Source organism: Mobula hypostoma, chromosome 21 (assembly GCF_963921235.1).
Source record: "Mobula hypostoma chromosome 21, sMobHyp1.1, whole genome shotgun sequence".
Taxonomy (NCBI): Eukaryota; Metazoa; Chordata; class Chondrichthyes; order Myliobatiformes; family Myliobatidae; genus Mobula; species Mobula hypostoma.
This window is the reverse complement of record NC_086117.1, coordinates 8,617,272-8,640,878: the sequence shown is the minus strand read 5'-3', so window position 1 is coordinate 8,640,878 and position 23,607 is coordinate 8,617,272. Positions and strand designations below refer to the sequence as shown.

General features: G+C 39.1%; 1 protein-coding gene across 8 annotated transcripts in view; it reads right to left on the bottom strand.

Annotated features, from left to right (window-relative positions):
- gapvd1 (GTPase activating protein and VPS9 domains 1) overlaps positions 1 to 23,607 on the bottom strand; it is a 121,381-nt gene that overhangs the window by 25,707 nt on the left and 72,067 nt on the right. For 3 of the 8 annotated variants that reach the window (XM_063073400.1, XM_063073401.1, XM_063073402.1), the window contains 7 exons: positions 16,301 to 16,441; positions 13,890 to 14,024; positions 13,602 to 13,742; positions 13,036 to 13,110; positions 9,017 to 9,372; positions 7,659 to 7,746; positions 6,782 to 6,895 (listed from right to left, as the gene is read on the bottom strand). In XM_063073400.1, the coding sequence (XP_062929470.1) occupies positions 6,782 to 6,895; positions 7,659 to 7,746; positions 9,017 to 9,372; positions 13,036 to 13,110; positions 13,602 to 13,742; positions 13,890 to 14,024; positions 16,301 to 16,441 (1,050 nt within the window). The remainder of the gene's footprint in view (positions 1 to 6,781; positions 6,896 to 7,658; positions 7,747 to 9,016; positions 9,373 to 13,035; positions 13,111 to 13,601; positions 13,743 to 13,889; positions 14,025 to 16,300; positions 16,442 to 23,607) is intronic. The other 5 variants (XM_063073404.1, XM_063073403.1, XM_063073406.1 and 2 more) reach the window with 5 other exon arrangements.

Genomic DNA, 23,607 nt, shown 5'->3' with positions numbered 1-23,607 from the left:
AAGATGTTAATTATATTTTAGTATCTATAAAATTTTTCTTTTGACTTCTGGTTATTGCTCTTAGGAACCGCACTAAAATTAATCAGCAACAAGCAGTAAATGGAACTGCTATGCAATAAACGAGTTTCTGTTCCACAGAAATAATCAAACTTTTGCATGCTCTGAAAGCATTTTAATCCCCTTTCTGATGGGGAAGGGAGGAAATCACAATATTAAGTAATTCCTTTAAAATTTTGATGAAATTCTTATTTTTAGACTTCCACGTACATCTCTACTCCTTTTTACACACCATCTCAATTATATGGGCGATCATCCACGGTGATTTTGTGGTAATGAGACGCCACCAGGAATCTAACTAACAACATCTTTACTCCACTCTTCAGCTCTGCTGTTCCAGCTTATTGGCAAGATCTGCTGGCAGCAGAACAGCTGGTTCAGTGGCTCTATGTCTCTCAGCATGTCAGGAAGGATGGGTGCATATAAATGCAAGATCAGTACAGGAAAATCTCGAGCAGTACAAAACAGTCAAACCTGGAGGCCCACAGTTCGTTATTTTTAAGTCAGCAGTTCCAGGGCTGTCGGTCAGTAGGACGGCACTGGCCTCAGTGAGACCAGTGGTACTGTTGCTGACAAGGTTGGGGGTGGGGTGAGCTATTTTTGGCAAGTTCTCTCTGGTCCATGAACTGGAACACTACATTAATAACTCCAGGAGCTCTAAACTGACAAATCAGTGAATCCTGATGAATCACAAGTATCTCCCTGGGGATCACTTACTGAGGTTGACTGAGGTTCCACAAATAATAACTTTATGTACCTTGTTGAAAAACAGCAAGATAACAACAAATTCAATAACTTTCCTTTTTTTATTTTCTGTTTCCCTTGTGATTCTCTTTTGATAGTGTCGTTAAAACAGTTCACTCACTTAATCCCAATCAACTTCCACCAAACCACATTAAAAAGATTTTGTCACCAAACATCTGTCAGAGAACATGTGCAGGGTAAATGTGGACAGTGGGGATCTTAAGTATTCTTTGGAAACAAACAAATAACTAAATACAGACCAATTACATTCAAGCAATATAGAAGTGTGTGCACAGAAAGACTGAGGGAAGTAGAGAAAATAAATTGGAAGGAGGGAAAAGAAACTATGGTGACATAGTTCCAGGCGCATCAATTCTCAGTGCAAGACTTTGAAATCTTTTAATTCAAAGCTCAAATCAATCATGTCTTTCCAATTACAAGTATTTCGATGCTACCCGGAAACTAATCACTGGATCCCAGTTAGCCAAAGTCTGAGGCAGGAGGCTGCTTTGTTTTCACTCACCTTGAGCATGGGATAAAGAACAAGTGACAGAGACGCACAGAAATCAATGTCACCTTTGCCTCAATTATAGTTGTGTAATAGAATGATTACAGGTGGCAAACACCACCTGGATGGAAAGAAATGGAAATAAGGAATGACTAAAAAACGTCTGCCATGCAGCTGTACTGTAATTCATGTCCAAAAAAGTCCTTCCCCTTCTTACTGCAAACAGTTTGCAAAAGTTTTTTAAAAAATTAAAATAGACTAAAAATATAAATGATTGGTTCCAATTTTGACTCGTTTCATTTGAGTCATATTCACCAATCCAAGCGCCAACTATCAACGGTGGCAAACCTTTGGCGCACTTGCCCAAGATGACACAAAAATGTTGTTAGCATTCAGTAGGCAGTGTTCCTCTCAATCCACCCTCTTAAAAATATACACAATGATTATTCTTACTGCAAAATGAAGCAGTGAATGTATTTTTTTTTACAACCCAAGAGCGGTGAGATATTTTCTTGTTAAATGAGGTACAAAATCAATACTATTTAGAAATATTAATTTTAAATTTTTTAAAAGATTAATTTAAATCATTTTTGAACAGGTTTCCTAAAATGCTTGATTTATTTCAATCTGTCTGTTATACTTTTATTCATATAACAATGAATGCACAGAAATAAGTACAAGACTCATCCTATTTCCCTAAAGTCCATAATTATTGTTACTAATTCATTATCAGTGATAATATCTGCTCAAAATTACCAAGGCATGTGAGAACAATTTTTAGGGTTTATTATCAATGTGGGCACACGCTCTCAAAAATTCTTGGCAACCCTGTATTAAGCACTAGTGGGTGCACTGAATTTTGTCAGCAAGAACAAAAATATTGGACAGAAACAGAATTGTAACAGAGAAGAGCACTATAGGGTGCTACATATCAGACCAAAATACTTTTAAATCCATTTTAACCTTCATTGGCTAATGAGGGAAACCACTCTCCTCTTATTACACATTTTCAATAAATAGATTTAGACCATATTTTAGAATTGCCTCTGATGAAAACAAGAAACTCCAACTCTATATCAGAATACTTTTAGCTGCCCTACCATCCGCACAAATTTCCACTTATTTTTGAGATAAATACCTTTCATTTACCAACTCATCCAACGTTCTTAGGAAAGAATTTTACAGTGTGTTTCACATGTTTTAGGTTGAACTGTGCTGATGGTCATGACACACTCACACTTACGTAAATGTGTTGCAGAATGAAATCATTATTTCTAGAAAGCTCAGCACTCCATCATCCACTTTTCTTTGGCCAGAAACCAGATTATGAAACAGTGACCTTCATACCTATTGAAACTTTCCAGTATTTGATCACACAGATCAATGTAAAACGTCTTCCTGAAATTAAGGTACACAACATAATTTTTTTTTTACCCTTACCTAGTAACTGCAAACTACTCAAAGAAAGACAATTAATCTCCCAAGAACAGACTGAAACTACCCCCTCGAGCTGATTTGTTCTTCTACTGCACCTTTAAAATATTTCCTCCAACTCAGATAAGGAGGTATAGGTTCGCAGTTTCAGTTTGACATATGTAGAATGCTAACAATAGTTAGCAATTTTTCTGATACAGGATAGGAGGCCAGGGAGTTCTGGAAAACATTGAAGGGATACACTAGTGATTCCTTCACAACTATAGCAGAGGGTTAAAGCCTGATTGCTCTTAAGCAACTGTATCATCCTCAACGAATCTGCCACAAAAATTAAGACTCAGAAACACTCATCATTTACCATTTCAAGTGCAGCTAGTGATAGAAATTTAACAGCGAATCCCTAATCTATTCTTAGTCGTTGTCATATCATTTCCTTGAACCGACTTAGTTCACTTACTACAGATATGCTGAAAACTGCAAACACTGTTTCCTCTAGTGAAAATACAATGACTGGTCATGATTACAACAAGCAGCTCACATGTGAATGATGGACACTGTTCCAGGAAACCTGGGTAGTTGCACTCCTCAGTGCAGGTATATCTTGGAGAGCGAAGTAAAAGCAAAATGCATCCTCATTACTGTAAGAAAATTAATATATATTTGCAATAATCTTGAATGTGGCTATGTTTTGAATCAATTCCACCACTATAATCAACTTTGCTTTGTTTTAAAAAAAACATTTCGCTATTCATTTTTCGTTGTTAAAACGGCACCAGACCTCTCTCTCATTTAAACGTACAATTCTGTGACTATCTGCTTATATAGTGTGATAACTATATTTCATTCTCCCATGGAACCTCTGCTAATTAAAAATAGAAGTATTTACTGCCAGCAGTTCAGATACTTCAAAAACAAGTTAAGAAGGACAGCTAAAGTAAGCTTGGGATCCTTGAGTAAGGAAATTAATAACTTAAAATGGTAAATAATTTACACTAATACTTTGCATCATTATGGAGATATCTCACTGCAAATATATCAAAGAGAATGGAGGAATCTAGGAACAAAATATTGGAAAAACTACTGGAACTGAAGGCAGACTGCATTCAAGGGTTTTAAAGGAAACGGCTATAGAAGGGAGGGAGAGAAAAGACAGAATTTGGTTGGCTAATAAGCTTAACATTCTGTTATAGAGAAGGTCATGGAGTATATAATCAAGAAAGTAGTACTTATCATTTAGAAAAGAACTGAAGTAAGGCCTTGCCAGAAACACAAACAAGGAGAGGGGAGGGGGAGGGGCTACATAAAAGCACACTAAAAATGAGTAATATTTTGGAAAATATTCAGTTTAAATGAAATAAATTACTTTTGCTGAGGCATTATACAAGTTTGGTAGTCAATCAACTATCTACAAGGCAATTTCTATCTGTGAGAGGAATAGAAAACATAAACCAGAGAACATGATTTTAACTATTACATTTTTTCCTCTTATGAAGAGGTGAAGAGTCAGAGCAGTGGATTATTTGACTCTTAACAACTTCTGAGACTTGACCCATTGATGCCAGATCTGCTTACCGTGAACTTTGAAGCACTTCCAGTAAGATGGCAGTGCACTCAGATGCAGTGGCCAACCAAAGGTGTTATTGTCTTTTTTTTAATGTATCTTTTATTATTGCAAGACCCTGTTAGACATGAAGAACTTGAAGTAACACAGGGCTACCCCATCAGCGAGTTACTCATTGGCGGAGAAACTGAAGGAACTGGACTTGGTGTGGACTGTGCTGCTGCCTGCGACAGAGAGGTGTCGGAATTGGTGTGCAAAGGCATTGTGCTCTCTAACAGCAAGTGATTATCATGGTTGCTTTCCTCGTGATCGTAAGACCCTGTTGGGCAATGGTAATATGGAACACTGAAAGTCCAGTTCACTGGTTTATTGGCGAATGGCTGGGGAGCTGCATGGCCTCAGTCGTAGTGAGAATGAGGCCTCAAGTTGCGATGTCACTTGTTTGCAGCCATCCAACTAAGAGTGGCATCAGTGCTGCCCTCCAGTATTTACCTGACAGAAGACAAGCTGTATTGTGTTTGCTGCCACATTCAAAGACTCAGGAACTTGGACTATATTTTTTGCGTGACTGTATTTTACAGACCACTAAGTGCTTTGTGCTGTGTATGACTGTTGGCACTATGTTTTGTACTTTGGCCCCACAGCATCCCAGGAACTGGACATTAGCACTAAACCATAAAACTAGCACATACAAGGTAGGTGAATCGAAAGGGAATGTTAGCAGAGGGAAATACTTCAAAGACTTTTGAACTAACACTAATTTACTGAATCCAGTAGTTAATTGATTAAACCTGAAAAGTACACCTATACAATTATTTAACACAAAGAAAGGAATATAAATCAGTGCAAAGTATTCAATTATTCAAACTAGAGTGCTTCTCCAATGATTTAGATTGTGTGAGGCAGAAATTTTCATGAGAAATTTTAGAGTTTTACTCCACTAAAATGTACTGAAAAGATTGTTAGACGTCTTTGTAACTGAGCATTTTAAACTTCTCCCAGGTTTAGGCACAATGAAGAATATCCTGAGTGGTTGCTTCATGGCCTAGTATGGTAATGCCCAAGAACAGAAGAGCCTACAAAAAGCGGTGGGTACAGCCCGCTCCGTCACAAGAGAAGCCCTCCCCACCACTGAGCACATCCACAAGAGAGCAGAACCTATCAAAGAACCTCTCCGTCCACTCCATGCTCTCTTCTCGCTGCTGACATCGGGAAAGAGGTACAGGAGCCTCTGGTCCCACACGATCATGTCCAGGAACAGTATTACCCTTCAACCATCGGGCTCCTGAACCAGCATGGTTAAATACACGCCACAACCTATGGACTCACTTTCAAGGACATTATATACAACCCATATTCTCAGAATTATTTATTACTTAGTCTTTTTTGGATTTACAGATTGTCTTCTTTTACACATTGTTTTTCAGTCTTTGTGTGTAATTTTTCTGATTCTATTGTATTTCTTTTATCTACTGTGAATGCCTGCAAAAAAATGATTATCAGGGTAGTATATGGTGACATATACGTACTTTGAAAACGATTCTAGTGCTTTCCTGACGTATATGAAGAATAAACTCTTCTCGGGCTTCCAGCCAGGTACAAAACCAAGAGGACTTTATTTGTATACATACTTTGAACTTTGAATCAGATACCTCCGACACAGTCTGTCCTACTTTTGTCTTCAAGATATCAAAGATTTGCTTTATTTGTCACATGTGCATTGTGAAATACAGTGAAATGCATCGCTAGCATCAAATCAACAGGGATTTGCTGGGGCAGCCTGCATGTGTTGCCACATTTTCTGTGCCAACTGAACACGCACACAGTTTCAGCTGGTCTCTCAAATTTTCCACCTTTTAAACCCAAAAGAGAGGAAACTGATTATTTTCTTACATTTTCTTTAGAGAACAAGTCAAATCCAATTCAAATTATAATAAAAAGATGTGAGATAATAAAAGATGAGATGCACTAGGAACAAAGGGTGAGCAAAGCAACAAATCAACTACTGCACCAAGTGAAGCTGCACCTAAAACGAAATCAATCAACAGTGTTGCAGAAGGCTGGAAGAAGTTTGGAAAGTGGCAGAGAGAGAAGAAAAGCAGGTTAGAAAAATCACCAAGAATCACTGGAAGAACAGAGACACAGGCAAGACATCTACAACTTGTCTTGTAATTGGATCCTTGGGTACACTGGCCAATGACCAACTGCACAGTTGTGATCACTGTGGTGATCCTATTAGAATTAACCTTCCAGACTACAGGTATATGTTAGCATTTAAGTTTAGCAACTATAGTGCAAAGGCACTTTGGAATCATAGAGGCTACATACTTGATTACATTGTTAGTGTCATTTCCATGCATTTGAATATTTATTTTCTAAAAAAATTAAAATGCTCTGATAATTTGTTGTTTTATTGTAATTTTTAAGCTATTCCTGTTTCATGCAGGTGTTATTCATTTTTTGTAGTCCTCATTCACCATTCTTTATGAAAGGTAGGATCAGCCAACCTGGCATGGCCTGAAACCTTTCCTGTGCACCATCTTCTCTGTCTTTTTCTTGCTTATCTTTATTCTTCCTGAAGGAAATGGGAGCTAAAGAGAAAATATACCACATTACAAAAACAAAGCAACTTCTTCACACACAGGATGAAGAAATTCATGGTGTAACCAAAACCTTGTGGACGTGTACCTGACAGCAATGAAGGTTTTAATATTAGGTAACATCTTTCTATATACCAATTACACTGAAAACATTCAGCAGCAACCCTGCCTAAAACTGGCTGAAAATCATCTCGATTTTGATGCCACTACAGATATTTTAGTAAAATCTTTTTCTCGATGATCTGTCAGCAAAATATTTTTAAAAATGAAAAATAAATGTTCCTATGTAACTAACACCAAGGATAACTATTCAAAATAAGCAAATCATTAATTGTGGGGGTTTTTTGGCATAAGAACACATGAATAAAGTGAGATTAGGGTAAATAGTGAATTTGGGGAGGAGACAAGAAAATTGACCAGAAATAAAATCAGTTCGAAAATTCTTGAGAAATTCCTAGACTGTTGACTTTATAACATGCTAAAGTAGTTGACAAGCAGTAAAAACAAGAAATGCAAACAAGCAGCTTTTCATTTTCACAAGTAAGAGTGAATCAAATCAAAATGCACTGAGCTGCCACAGGCAAATGCACAAGAAAGTTACACAGATATAGTTAAAGCTAGGAAAAGGTAAACTTTGTTTCAAGGTACTGACGAATTCAAAAGTAAAAGATCTCAGATTCAGTTAGATTATAAAACAATTTGACCAATTATCTCATGTTCTGTGTAGCAAAACAGTCATAATTCCAAGACTGACCTTTAGGAATAGCAGATACAAAGCGCTTCTTCCACCAAGATTTGCTACGATCCGATTTCTCATCGTCACTGTCCTTTCTATCCTCTCCCTGTGCAAAATGAATGTAATAGGGATCTTGATAGATATTTGACAGGCAAAATCATTGAAGGATGGAAGATATTAAACACTGCAAGGCAGTATTTGATTTTTTTTTAAAAAACAGACGTTCAAAATCAAGTTATTTGTTTTAACAATAGGTCTTCATAACAGTGCATCTTATGCTGCAAATGATTGGTCTCAGTTAATTTGCCCTTCTTCTGAACTGCAGTAGGCTTCTCTTCTGATTCAGCAATTTCCAGATTCTCTCTCATGGGTAAACAACAAATTTACCCACGTAAAACTAACATTGCAATCAACTTTAGCTGGTTTGATTCCACATAGTAATGGGATCTAAGGATTTTAACTAACATTTCTGGGTACTATTTCAAGAATATTTTTAAGTTGGTTATTTACATCCACTGAGAAAGATCTACATTTGTATAAATATAAGGGATTCTGTAAGTGCTAGAAGTGTCTCAGCCTGAAATGTAGACTGGTTTATTCTCCTCCACAAATGCTGCCTGATTTACTGAGTCCCTCCAGCATTTTGTGTGTTGCTCTGCACTTGTAGGGTCAGAGCCGTCTCTAATTTCCTGAGGAGACTGAGGTCCTTTAACATCTGCCGGACGATGCTGAGGATGTTCTACGAGTCTGTGGTGGCCAGTGCCATCATGTTTGCTGTTGTGTGCTGGGGCAGCAGGCTGAGGGTGGCAGACACCAACAGGATCAACAAACTCATTCATAAGGCCAGTGATGTTGTGGGGATGGAACTGGACTCTCTGACGGTGGTGTCTGAAAAGAGGATGCTGTCAGTTGCATGCCATCTTGAACAATGTCTCCCATCCACTACATAATGTACTGGTTGGGCACAGGAGTACATTCAGCCAGAGACTCATTCCGCCAAGATGCAATACAGAGCGTCATAGGAAGTCATTCCTGCCTGTGGCCATCAAACTTTACAACTCCTCCCTTGGACGGTCAGACACCCTGAGCCAATAGGCTGGTCCTGGACTTATTTCATAATTTACTGGCATAATTTACATATTACTATTTAACTATTTATGGTTTTATTACTATTTATTATTTATGGTGCAACTGTAACGAAAACCAATTTCCCCCGGGATCAATAAAGTATGACTATGACTATGTATACTGCCTTTATATACATTGAATTTCTTGCTCATCTTGTTAACAGAAAGCAAGCCAACTGAAATCATTCCCAAGTATGAATGAGATGCTTTAACTAACATGAGGTACTTGTACGTTAAGATAGACCTTACCAGGGAGTCTTTGCTTGGAGATGAAGTTGGTCCACAGATTCCAGTTGCTGCCCCAGATGCAAACAGCTCTTCATTTGCTGCCCTTCTACTGCCTGGAATATTCCACCCAGGATCACTCATTGGTCTTCGAGATGCCAGAACAACATCAGAACTCCTGCTGCGTACCAGCCTTTCTGGAAAGGAGTGTCGCTGTTTAAGCAGCTCAGCTTCAGTTTGGCAGCAAATATGTGACGCAAACGGTGGTAATCGGGCGTCACTGCCCCCTATAGCACCTTCTAATATTGGAGGATCCGGTGGTGGGTGTGATGGTCTTGCATAGTGCACTTTAGGTCTGACTATTGAAGGTATGCTTGAAGCTGTGAATATTAAGAATGAATGAAAAACATGGATTATGGCATGTGCACACATCTGTGCAGATTACCTCTGACAAGATATCAATAGCAACTGGAAGAATCACACCCACCATTCATAATATCAGAATGTACACATACATGACAGTGGAAGTTTGTGCAGATCTGACACGTCAGCAAAAACCTTGACAAGCTTTTAAAGATGCACAGTGGAGAGTATGCTAACTGGTTACATCATGGTCTGGTATGGAAACACCAATGCCCAGGATTGGAAAAGGCTACAGAGGTGGTAGACAGAGCCCTGTCCATTACAGTTGAAACCTTTCCCAGCATTGAGTAACTTTATATGGAGCGCTGCATCGTCCATCAAAGACCTCCACCACCCTTCTCACTCCTACCATTGGGCAAGAGGAGCAGAAGCCTTAGGTTCCACGCTATTAGGTTCAAGAACAGTTATTGCCCTGTAACCATTAGGATCCTGAACCAGTGTGGATAACTTTATTTACTGCTACTCTGAACGGATTCTACAACCTACAGACGCGCTTTCAAGCAACACACATAAAAGTTGCTGGTGAACGCAGCAGGCCAGGCAGCATCTCCAGGAAGAGGTACAGTTGATGTTTCGGATGCTGCCTGGCCTGCTGCGTTCACCAGCAACTTTTATGTGTGTTGCTTGAAATTCCAGCATCTGCAGATTTCCTCGTGACGCAATTTCAAGGACTCTTTTCAACTCATGTTCTCAGTATGATTTTATTAACGTTTGTTTTCTTTTGCACAGTATGTTTGCTCATGTATAATGTTTTCTATTGCATTTCTTTTTTCCTATAAATGAAAGAAAATGTCAAGGTAGTATTTGGTAACATATACATAATTAGATAATAAATTTACTTTGAACTTCGAGATGTTCATAATTCTTGCTGAGACGCAGAGAGAAATTTTTCAAAACTTTAAATGTATGACACTGAATTTCTTAATTTTTAAAAGGGGTGCTTCATGGAATCCTAGAAAATTTGGAGTTATCCAACTGGTTCCATTCTCCTGCTGCTTCTGTGGCCTCGTGAAATATACCACGGTCGTTGGATTTTTGAAAGTTATTAATAAGTCACACTTCCAAGCAATATGTGCAGATTACAATTTGATGGATGAAATGATTTGCCATTGTTTTGCCTTTGAATTTGCAAATTACCAGATCCAGATCAAAAACAATCACTGTCAAAATCTTGCAAATATTACGACCAATTGTATCAAACCTTTCTTTCATCCACTTTACTCAAAGAATAAAACCAATTTCCCAAACTTCTCCATTCAACTTCTACCTTCATCATATATAACGTTTTGCCAAACTCCCACTGCACCCTTGCCAAGAACATGAAATGTTCTTTCAATAAGAATTGGCCAGAATACCCATTTTAGGCATGTAGTGATTTAAAGCATTTATGACATTTCCTTATCCTTATGGAACTGGACTCTCTGATGGTGGTGTCTGAAAAGAGGATGCTGTCCAAGTTGAATACCATCTTGGACAACGTCTCCCATCCACTACATAATGTACTGGTTGGGCACAGGAGTACATTCAGCCAGAGACTCATTCCACCGAGATGCAACACAAAGCGTCACAGGAAGTCATTCCTGCCTGTGGCCATCAAACTTTACAACTCCTCCCTTGGAGGGTCAGACACCCTGAGCCAATAGGCTGGTCCTGGACTTATTTCCTGGCATAATTTACATATTACTATTTAACTAATTATGGTTTTATTATTATTTATTATTTATGGTGGAACTGTAACGAAAACCAATTTCCCCCGGGATCAATAAAGTATGACTATGACTATTTTCATACTCAGTGTATTTAATTACAGAGACAAATCCAACTTTCACGAAGTACTTAATGGCATTAGATGTCCCCAGATTTTGCCCCCTTAAAAATAGTATGTTTTGTTTGCATTACCTTTCCTCACTCTGCTGATCAAAGTGAATTAATTCATGCTTTGGTTCGATTTTAGTTGCCGTTTATCTACCTACATCACCCTTTTGACACGTATTAATTTTCTCATTATTTACTACAGTTAAGTTTGTATAAACTATAAATGTTGAAAATGTGGTCTTTATACAACAGAGTGAGCAGTAATCTTGCATTCATTTTTTGATGACCCAGCTCAGTAACAGGCCCTTCTGGTACAAAGAGCCCGCATCACCTAATTACAGACACGTGTCTAATTGACCTACTAAACCGTACTGCTTTGGGATGTGGGAGGAAATCAGAGCACCTGGAGAAAACCCATGCAACCATGGAGAGAATGTACAAACTCCTTACAGACAGCAGCGGGAGGTTAAATCAGTATACAATCACTTTCAGTGATAAAACAACCTTGCACCTCAGCCTTGTTCCATTTTAACGCTATGCATTTCACATTTAGAATGTCTGTGGTACAATCAAAATACATCTTAAAAATTCTTCGATGCATCAATGACTACACACACATAAACCTGATCCATTAATTCCATTTATTCTCAGATAATTTATCTCCTAATCTTGTTAAATAAACTACACCTGTTATGAGCTGTGCAATACCATTTTTAACTGTAGCTTGTAAAGCTGGAGCCAAATTTTAGTAACTTGAAGCTTGTTTGGTGGCTTAGCAGAAAGGAAACTTTATATTGTCAGTAGTATTCAACGATGATTTATCTAGAAGCATAAATTTAATTAGTCACAAGGTCATTATCAAAGTGACCATCTGTGTAAAACAAGACCATTTACAATGCAGGTAAATCACGGCAAAGTTTAAAAGTTTTTTTTAAAAAAGCTTATTCACATGAAACCGAATGGGAGGGATCTGAAATTAGGAGCTTTACAAAGAACAAGGCAACAGATAGGCAAGCAAAAAAAATCAAATCATGTTAATAGATCAGCAGTAAGATTTTAAAAGGAAAATACGAGCAGAAATATAGGCAGACTATAATTTGATACTTAGTGGTTTTGAAACAAGGTGGAGATTGAAGAGCCCTAAATATCTTCCAATTCCTATACAGTGTCCATCAGATTTCTTTTTCAAGCTTTTATTTCCATCATTCATAATACTGGAATTATTATATTGGGGGCTATGCTTGTGGCTAGGGCTCCCAGATGTACAATGCTTGTGGTGGATATTCCCTCCATCCCTATTCTGACTTTTAGTCTAACTATACTGTAATCTAATTCAGTCCACTTTCTTTATAATTTGTTGATACACCAAGGAGTAACAGCACTTTGGGGAGCTCTGATTCCCCATATCACAAGTTAACAATCTCAATTAGGTCATCAAAGCAGGCACGAAGTGAAAACAAAGTGAGTCCCATGTGACAGGAGGGTCACATGAATTCGGAAATTGACAAGCAATGTTTCAGTTACACAGGTGGTGTTGGCTTGTTCAAGAGGGAAATTGATGTAGGATATCTAAATAAAATAAAACAAAGCAGCATAATAAATTACAATTTCACTTCCTCTTTACAATTTTCTCAGTTTGAGTTATTACATTTTAGGAATTCTGGAAAGAAGAATGAAGTGGAAGGATAAAACATCAATAAAACCACTCAGTTTATCAAAAGATGCATCTTGCTGTATGTTAATCCTACTCCTTTCTGCTGTTCACCCTAAACCACAGAAGTGGGATTTGGGAAGCTTTAACCTACCATCTGAAGACAGTGGATCAAACATCGCGAGCAATGTGTCTGTCTGGGAAAGTGAAGAAGTCATTTGATGTCCACCTGTAAACACAAAAAGGAAAAAGTATGCATTCAAACTTGTAAAATTGGTGAGATTATATATTTAGAAGCATAATTAACTTCAATCAATTACAAAACAAATTACAGATACAAATGAGCTTTGCCTGTGGGTGTTCAAGTAAGAATCTTAACTATAAAATCACATTCTGGTATGGTTATGGTGTGGTGCAGCACCTGCACGTACATGTTTCCATGCTCACAAAGCTGAGAAGAATTGCTGAAATGCCAGTATTAGTGTTCCAAATTAATGGGCAACTCAATACCAGGCAGCAAAACTCAGACACACTTATCCAAACAGAACTTATCTCAACCATATGGGAGATTCAGCAGGAAGAATATATGAAAATACACATCTGTTTAAAATTTGAATGTATTGGAAATTAACCTCAGCATCTTACGTTTGCACTATAAAGGACTGATTGCTATCATTCCTAATATTTATGCATTGGTTTAATTAAAATGCTATTACTTACCTTGTACAACTTCCTCTACATCAGGGCTTGTTACAGAATCTTTTCCTCCAAAGTCAGAGCTGCATTCTGATCGTATATCCTCAACCTTGTTGGGTATATCTTCTGAGGTAACACTGATGCCTGTTAAATTGTGTAAAAAGCCTAAAAGGCATTAATTCTTAACTCTGAGTTTTGAGATTAGACTTCAATGAAGGAAATGTTACCTTATACTAAAACATATCACATTTGAAAAACATAGTATTTACTTATATTGAAAACAAGTGATCACAAAATGCTACCATCGTGTACCTGACACAACACTAAGTCCAGGAGTACTGGGCCTCGAGCTCACTTCTCTCACATCGGTATCATCAGATGTGCTGCCCACCCCAGAGCAACTTTCCAGCTCTTGTAATCGCTCCTCCTGCTTCAGATCTGTAGCTTCTGAAAAACATTTCCCAAATAGTATTACTACAATAACTATCACATTGTTTCCCAAGTAGATTTTAAGACTCTGCAACTGAAAAAGAAAAATAGTTTAGGTCCATGTCTTCTCCCAGTCTACATATATGAGGATACTTTGGTAGGAAGTGGAAAAAAACAGAAAATTATTTAAACTTAAACAGATTGCAGAATACTCCTGTATACAAGGCCCTTGATATCCTTGGACATGACAAAGTTAACATGCAGAGGCATGTTATAAGAATAATGAATAATGTGGCAAGAATGGAGTACACTGGTACTCAGCACGCTGATTCCTGGGGCGAAGGAATGATCTTATGAGCAATGCTGAGTGATTGAGACAAGATACTGCAGTTTAGAAGAATGAAAGGTGATGAAATCACAGATTGAAGAGCTTGGACAGGTAAATACTTTACGGATAATTCCTGTTGAGCTGAAATCTAAAACCAAAATTTCAGAATAAGAAACATTTGTGCTCAACACCCTGACCAAACAGACCTTAAGGCTTACAATCGTTTTCGTAATCACACACACAATTTAAATTTTGCAAGTACTGTTTCTTCCTTCCCTTGACCTATCACATCTGGTTGAAATCACCACATGCACAAGACCATAAGGCACAGAAGTAGAATTAAGCCATTTGGCCCATAGAGTCTGCTCCACCATTCCATTGTGGCTGATTTATTAACCCTCCCAACCCATTCTCCTGACGTCAGCTCTGGCACCTTTGGAGATTACTATCAGTGGTTCTAAGTGAACTCATCAGGACAAAGATTAAAAAAAGGTATGTTCTCCAAGGGTCATGAAATCTTGGAATTTTCTAACCCAGAGAGCTGCAAAGGTCAAGTCAGTTAATAAATAAACTATAAAACTACCTGCACTCAAAGTCACACTGAATGACAGAACAAACTCCCCAGGTTGCATAACTTGTTACTTATCCTCCTTCCTTTCCCTCCACCTTCTCATTCTGGCATCTTCCCCCTTCCAGTCCTGATGAAGGGTCACAGCCCAAAATGTAGAATGTCTTATCTCCCTCCATTGATGCTCCTGACCTGCTGAGCTCTTCCACCATTTTATGTGTGCTGTTTTTCCTATGTTGTTTACACTAAACCACTGTGAAAGTTTAAATACCTGGAGAAAAGGTCAAGAGATATTAACTGACTCCAAATGCCATATACAGTATGTGCCCAGATTACACATACCATGCCTCAAATGACTATGCTCACAACTCTGACTTTTAAGGTTCAAAACTGCAGGAGCCATGTATCTAATTTCTGACTGTATCGTATTTTGTGTAACGTGTTTACTATGGGTTATTGAAATTTGTCACAGGGGTTGTGACGTGGTAGAAGCAAATGAGTGTAGCCACATATTCTTTCTTTGTGCTATTAGCTTTTAGTTAGAGAGAGACTTAGTACAGGACATGGATTTTTTTTTGTTGACCACTATATCACTAATTTGGTTGCATTAACTTCACTTTCCTATCTTGTTTTATTATCGCTATGTTAGTTGTCTTCATTTTTTAAAAAATCACTATGTAAGGTTTCCTTGTCTTTGCTAGTTTTAAAATAAAGGATCAAACATACTTCTTTCAACTTGGAACTCAGTTATTCGGAAGCGTGTTATACAGTGTCAGGTTCCTCACTTTTTGGTTTGTTTTTTAAAGTAACCACTACAATAAACCATATCATAATCATGCACACAAATTAAATTTTACATTTTATTTTCCAAATACACTATTTCTACCCTCCCTACCCCACTCTTTACTGATCAATACTGGATAAAAATAGCGCAAGCATCTGCTTTGGCACATCTTGGACATGAACATCTGTGGTTATAATGTGCCAGATCCATTTCTCTCGCCAGGTAGTGTATGGAAGCCAAATGAAGTTAGATGAACCAATGGCAAACAGCCACTCTGTATTCAAATCAGTTTTATTATATAACAACTTCGACAAAAATTCTATGGATTGCTCATGTATTTCCCCATGGTCAACTTCCTACATGGTGCATCATAACCTCAGGCAGTTTCAACATAAAACTCAACTCAATAACAAAAAGGGGCTTGTCTGCACAAACTCAAAGGAACACTAAATTAACAGTTCAAACAAAAGGCCAAGAATAAAGACTAATTCTTAATGGGAACTGGAATGCATCACAAACTTTGTGACTGCATTTATAAGTATTTATTATATGACTGCTCTGATGTAGTTTTGGTAATGTTTGGAAAATAAATTTCATCAGCGTGACATACATACCCGAGTCACTTGGCAGAACCTCCACACTCCAGGCCTCACTGGTCGTTTCAGAGATCGTCGACCCTGTGCAGGGATCGAGTAGCACTGAACTTGAACCTGGTAATCCTAGCAAACTACCCAGCATATTCTCTGCTGCTGCACCTAATACAAAATTAAATACTTATTAGCTTATATCATTCAGCAGCACTTTTACTTAAAATCATACATTGAAGCAGTGTTGAATCATCTTCAAGAATAAAGAAATATTTAGGTAGTTAGCAATTTTAATAGGTGACTGAAATCTTTTAATAAAACTGCAGCTCAGCTATCTCAAACTATTTTACATTAGTTATCTTTAAGTACAGGTGTCCCCAGGTTTTCGAAAGTTCGCTTTACGAAACCGTGCTGTTATGAAAGACCTACGTTAGTTAACTGTTTTCGCTAACAGAAGGTGTTTTCACTGTTACAAAGAAAGGCAGCGCGCGCCCCGAGCAGCCAAGCTCCTCCCCTGGAACTGCATTCTAGCCGGCATTGCTTAAACACGTGCCTGTGAGTATCCATGCTTTATATCGATTTATTTTGAGCATCCGTTAGCAAGATGAGTTCTAAGGTATCGGAAAAGCCTAAAAGAGCTCGTAAAGGTATTACACTTAGTATAAAACTAGACATAATTAAGCATTTCAATTGTGGTGAACAAAGTAAGGACAAAGTGAGTTTGGCTTGTGGAAGTTGACGAAGATGGTGTGGAAGAGGTTTTGGCACCCCATGACCAAGAGCTGATGCAATTGGAAGAGGAAAGGATAACAATCGAAACCGAATACAGTAGCCAACTGACCGAAAGTGAAGTTGTCCAGGAACTGAACGTGAAGCAACTGCGTGAGATTTTCGCTGCAATGATTGCAGAAAAGTATGATTTTCATTTTGAAAGGGTATGTAGGTTTAGGGCATACTTGCAGGATGGTTTGAGTGCTTACAAAGAACTGTATGATAGAAAAATGCGCGAGGCTAAGCAGTCAAGCACACTGTCGCTTTTCAAGCCTTCCACATCAGCCACAGCAGACGACGAACTTCGAGCTTCGACATTGAGGCAGGCAGACATAGAAGAAGATGACCTGCCTGCCCTGATGGAAACAGACAACGATGAGATGACACCCAGTGTCCCACCACCCCAACCTCCGGTCGCAGACCAATACATTGCCGCGAAGAATGCAGCAGTGCAGTGGTAGCCGGTACACGCCCAGCACATCTTTAAGAAAAAAGCCGAAATAAACAAGCTAATTAATTAGGTGCCGGGCTTGTTTATTTCGGCTTTTTTCTTAAAGATGTGCTGGGTACGCCTGGCTACCGCTGCACCACTGCATGCTTCGCGGATCGGTATCGGTCAGCGGCCTGGAGGTTGGGGACCACTGCACCACCCCAACCTCCGATGACTCACCTAACACACCATCATCAGTGTGCTCGGCGCTGATTTCCCGATTCCGGTAAGTGATACTACACTGTACATACATTATTTCTACTTTATATAGGCTGTGTATTTTTATGTGTTATTTGGTATGACTTGGCAGCTTCATAGCTTAAAGGTTACTGGAGAGAGTGTTTCTGCCGAGAGCGCTTGCGTGAGATTTTCGCTACGGTGGACAGTGCGGCAATGATTGTAGAAAAGTATTTCTACTTTATATAGGCTGTGTATTTATCATATCATTCCTGCTTTTACTATATGTTACGTTATTTTAGGTTTTATGTGTTATTTGGCATGATTTTGTAGGTTATCTTTTGGGTCTGCAAACGTTCACAAAATTTTCCCATATAAATAAATGGTAATTGCTTCTTCACTTTACAACATTCTGGCTTACGAACCCTTTCATAGGAACGCTCTACCTTCAGATGGCGGGGGAAACCTGTATAACCAATAGCATTAGCAATTATCAATATATTGTCGCAACACACATAAAAGTTGCTGGTGAACGCAGCAGGCCAGGCAGCATCTCTAGGAAGAGGTGCAGTCGACATTTCAGGCCGAGACCCTTCGTCAGGAGGAAGGGTCTCGGCCTGAAACGTTGACTGCACCTCTTCCCAGAGATGCTGCCTGGCCTGCTGTGTTCACCAGCAACTTTTATGTGTGTTGCTTGAATTTCCAGCATCTGCAGAATTCCTGTTGTTTGCATAAACTGAGCTGACAATCACAGCTATCCACAACAAGTTAAGAAGAGTGCTCCATACCCAAGATACTGAAAATTGATTAGGGATGTTTGGCAATCTTTTTTTTTGTTTTAATGAAGAGAATCACGTCATTATCAACCAGCAATGAAATACAACAAATCTAAACCACTCAAAGTAGTTCTAAAAAGTGTAAAAGGACAAAACAGAGAGCAAGTAAGTTGTCAGATAGTTTTAAAACAGCACAATTTTCTTTTCATAAGAAATCACAGGGTATGATCGATTTCAGTAACACCGCCTAAACGAACACCAGCTATTCCTGACTGAGAATGATGCAGAACAATAATATAATTGTTTCACTTGTACACCAAGATGAATGAGCATTAGATAAGAACTAAAAACATACAGGGCAAAACTTACACTGTAGACAAGTTAGTGGCCACAATTTGAGTGCACAAACTTGAATTTCTAGCACAAACCTCAGCCCCTGCTCAAAGCACTTTGGCAATGAACCAACTACAAAATACTGTAATGGCATCTTAAATATATAATTAAATTCAATGCAGTTGAAAGCAAATATTAACATATACACTGTATTGGAAAATCTAAATACACTGATCTGAAACCGTGAACAATTCATTTTCATGTACATTCATGCATACAAAGTTGAATTGAGAAATTAGCACCTCAAATGTCAAAGTAAATATTCACACTCCCCTCTTACCTCTTCTCTTCTCCTCACCTGCCCATCAGCTCCTTCTGGTGCCCCTCCTCCTTCCCTTTCTCCCATTATCCACTCTCCTTCTCTTATTAGATTCCTCCTTTTCCACCCATCACCTTCCAACTTCACATCATCAGCCTTCCACACTCACATTCCAGCCTGTGTTTCTTACCATCCCCCACCTCCTTATTCTGGTTTCTTTCCCCCTTCCTTCCCAGTCCTGATAAACAGTCTTGGCCCAAAACCTGGATCCTCGGTCAATGGTAGGGATCCATGCATAATAAAGGTCAGTGACCTCTGACGTAGACTTATTATGCTCAGTACCTCCAGCCTTTTTTGAGTGTTATTCAGAAAATATATTTTTTTCAAGTTTGGAAATTGTTCGTCTAACTTAGTTTACAATGAGAGCCAGAGCACAAATAATGCTGGTCAGTTTCGTCTCCTAATTAAATTCATGGGTGCTTAAGACTAAACTGGTTTGACGTTGGATTGTAATAGGGCAAATCCAAGCAGATGCACAATTTTGTGTGCATCCTGAATCAGAAAACACGAGCAACCATTTTTAAAACAATATTTACTCTTGCAATGTTATTAAAAGATTTGCTTTCAGCATCTTGAGCAATATTTTCAGGTCACCAGAAATGCTTGCAATTTAAAACTTACTGAAGACAAATACAGGTATATGATTAAATGAGAGGCACAACAAGATCTGAAACAATTAGAATTTATGCCTCATTATCATGGTAATCTTATCACTGGGATAATGAGGTATTAATGGAGATTTAATGTGCATCTCATAATGCTATCCCTTAGAGAAACACATAAGGAAATTGCTGCAAATTCAGTTAATGATATAAGCATCCCAAAACACATAATCTAAAAGCATGAAAAATGCTGGATGCAAATGAGAAGGAACCAAGGTCAATCACACTGCTGGGATTCAGAAAATGACAATTGTATTTTAATATAATACATTTTTTAAAGAAAGTTTCATGTTTGTCAACAGTTACAAAAAGTTTTCAGTGAAATCTGTTATTGAAAGCAATGTTGATGATTTAGAGTTTTTGGTGCAGCTTCCTTGCATTTGGAAGTGTAATTATGGTACAAACAACAGAGCACACTAGTGTTTCAATCGAATATGCCACAGGTGGCAAGAAATGCTTGCAATTCTCCCCATGGAGCATTATCGGGTGACAGGGAAGCAATTTCTTTAAAGAAAGATACGTCTATCATCTGATGCATCCCTGCAGGCTATTTCTCAGGAATCAGATCGTGACTAGGTCAAATGGGGGTAGGAAGAATTAAATATGGGGTTGCTTTATAGAGGGAATTAAACACAAGGGATGAGATGATGGCCAGATAATCTACTTGTTTTTAGTAACACATCAAAGTTGCTGGTGAACGCAGCAGGCCAGGCAGCATCTCTAGGAAGAGGTACAATCGACGTTTCAGGCCAAGACCCTCGACTGTACCTCTTCCTAGAGATGCTGCCTGGCCTGCTGCGTTCACCAGCAACTTTGATGTGTGTTGCTTGAATTTCCAGCATCTGCAGAATTCCTGTTGTTTGTTTTTTAGTAACATTGGTCAGGACACCGATGAGCGATATCCCCGCCTTTTATTTAAATAGTTCCCTAAGACCTTGTGTACCCTATCAAGGGAACAGATAGGAGCTGAACGTATCATCCAAAAGGTAATAACTCTGACAGCATTCCACAGCATCACATGGATGCCAATGATTTCGGTCAAGAACCCGAATCAGAATTGACAGAAAAAAGACCATCAGTGTACATCAGAGCAAGTAAGGACTGAGACAGTGGCTGGTAGATGATAGATGGAATGCAATTGATGGTGGGAGTTGATGGGCCAAATGGAGAAAGGGAAAGGGGTAGGAAAGGTGAATAATAGGAGGAAAAAAACTAGGGGAATGGGTGAGTGCATGTGGGAGAAGAGCCCCCAGCTATGTGGGTTACCTGAAACAAGAAAATTCAATGTTCGTACCATTGCAAATTAAACAAGCAGAATATGAAATGTCACTGTTCCAATTTCCATTTGGCCTCAGTGTGGGAGACCGAGGATAGACATATCAGTATGGAAGGAGTGTTAAAATGTGGAATTGTGCCTACCTCTCCATCTGCCCATCACCACACATTACTTCCACTGCTCTCATCTGCCTTCCCCCACTCACCCTCACTTTATTCAATGCCCCACCTTCTTGCAGCCCTTTGTTGCCTCCACCTATCACCTCCCAGCCTCTGCCATTAGTTCCACTATTTACTCCATCTATGCATCACCCCATTTCACCTGGATCTACCAATAGCTCTCCAACTTTTCCTTGACCCTGTTCTTTCACTATATTTTAAACTGGCTCTCTCTCCTCTACCTTCCTGTCCAGATGGAGGGTCTCAACTCTTCACACTAACTTTCTATTTTCTTCCACAGATACTGCCTGACTCGTTGAGTACCTCCTGCATCTTGTTTGTTGCTCCAGATTCCAGTATCTGCAGTCTCTTGTCTCCATTGGACAATTCCATCCAGGAAAGAAAACATTCAGCCAAGAAAACAGTTGTAAATAATGTCCAATTGGCTGTTTGAGATATTCCAAACATAGCAAAGTTTGAAATATTTTGAAACACATTTCCTTTGTTCTTTCCATCCCTACCCCAGCCTCTCTGCCACTAGAAGGTATTTTTATTTCCCATTTCTAAAAAAAAAAGGCGGGGAGTCCTAGACCCTAAACAATAACTGCTTCTCATTCCACAAATGCTGCCTAACCTGCTAAGTGTTTCTCACACTTTTAAAAAATTACAGATTTTCAGCATCTTTTTGTTTTAATTTTTATTTACTAAAGCCTGTATTTGTTTTGCCATGAGCAATTGTGCTGAAATTGTTCAACAAAATGACTTCATAAAATTGATAAGGTGCAAAACATGACAATTCCCATATATCCAAATAAATCTGAAGAACAATTAGAAGTAAACTAAAATGAAAGAATCTTTCCAAGATTGGTCTATTGAACATAATTGCTTTCTTTAGAGACAACATTTTGGTGGGCAGTACAAGGGTTTCTGTTAATCACTGGATATTTATCACACACTGGACTAGAAAATTTACCATACCTCTTTAAGAGGACAAGCATATTTAACACAATGAATGTTATGTTTTTCTACAAGAAATTAAAATCACATTTACCACACTAAAGTAACACACACAAAATATTGGAGGAACTCAGCAGGCCAGGCAGTATCTAGGAAAAGAGTACAGTTGATTTTTGGGCTGAAACCCTTCAGCAGGACTGGAGAAAAAAAGCTAGAGTGTAGATTTAAAAGGCGGGGAGAAGAGAGAGAGAAACACAAGGTGATAGGTGAAACCTGAAGAGGGAAGGATGAAGTTATGAGCTGGGAAGTTGATTGGTGAAAGAGGCAGAAGGCCACGAAGGGTAGAAAGGGGGTAGCAGCACCAAAGAAAGGCAATGGGTGGGCAAGGAGATAAGGTGAGAGAGGTGAAAGGGGATGGAAAATGAAGGAGGTGGGGTGGGGGGCATTACCAGATGTTTGAGAAATCGATGTTCATGCCATCAGGTTGGAGGCTACCCAAACAGAACACAAGGGGTTGTTCCTCCAACCTGAGTGTGGCCTCATCACGACGATGGAGGAGGCCATGGATGGACATATCGGAATGGGAAGTGGAATTAAAATGGGTAGCCACGAGGAGATCTTGCTTTTTCTGGCGGCAGAACGTAGGCGCTCATCGAAGCTGTCTCCCAATCTATGACAGGTCTCACCAATATACAGGAGGCCACACCAGGAGCACCAGACTCACAGTAGATGATGCCAACAGACTCACAGGTGAAGTGTTGACTCGCCTGGAAGGACTGTTTATGGCTCTTAATGGTAGTGAGTGAGAAGGTGTACTGGCAGGTGTAGCACTTGCTCCACTTGCAAGGATAAGTGCCAGGAAGGAGATCAGTGGGGAGGGATGAACGTCCAAGGGAGTCGCGTAGGAAGTGATCCTTGCAGAAAGCAGGAAGTGTGGGTGGGGGAGGGGGAGGGAAATATGTGCTTGGTGGTGGGATTCCATTGGGGGTGGCAGAAGTTTCAGAGAATTATGTGCCAGGCGCTGAGGCTGGTGGGTTGGTAGGTGAGGACAAGAGGAACCCTATCCCTCATAGGGTGACAGAAGAATGGAGCAAGAGCAGGCATGCATGACATGGAAGAGATGCCAGTTGAGGGCAGCATTAATGGTGGAGGACGGGAAGCCCCTTTCTTTGAAAAAGGAGGATATATCTTTTGTTCTAGAATGAAAAGCCTCATCCTGAGAGCAGATGTGGTGGAGATGGAGGAATTGAAAGCAGCAGATGGTGTTTTTACAAGTAACAGTGTAGGACAAGGTATAGTTGAGGTAGCTGTGAGAGTCCGTGGGTTTATAATAGACGTCAGTGGATAAGCTGTCT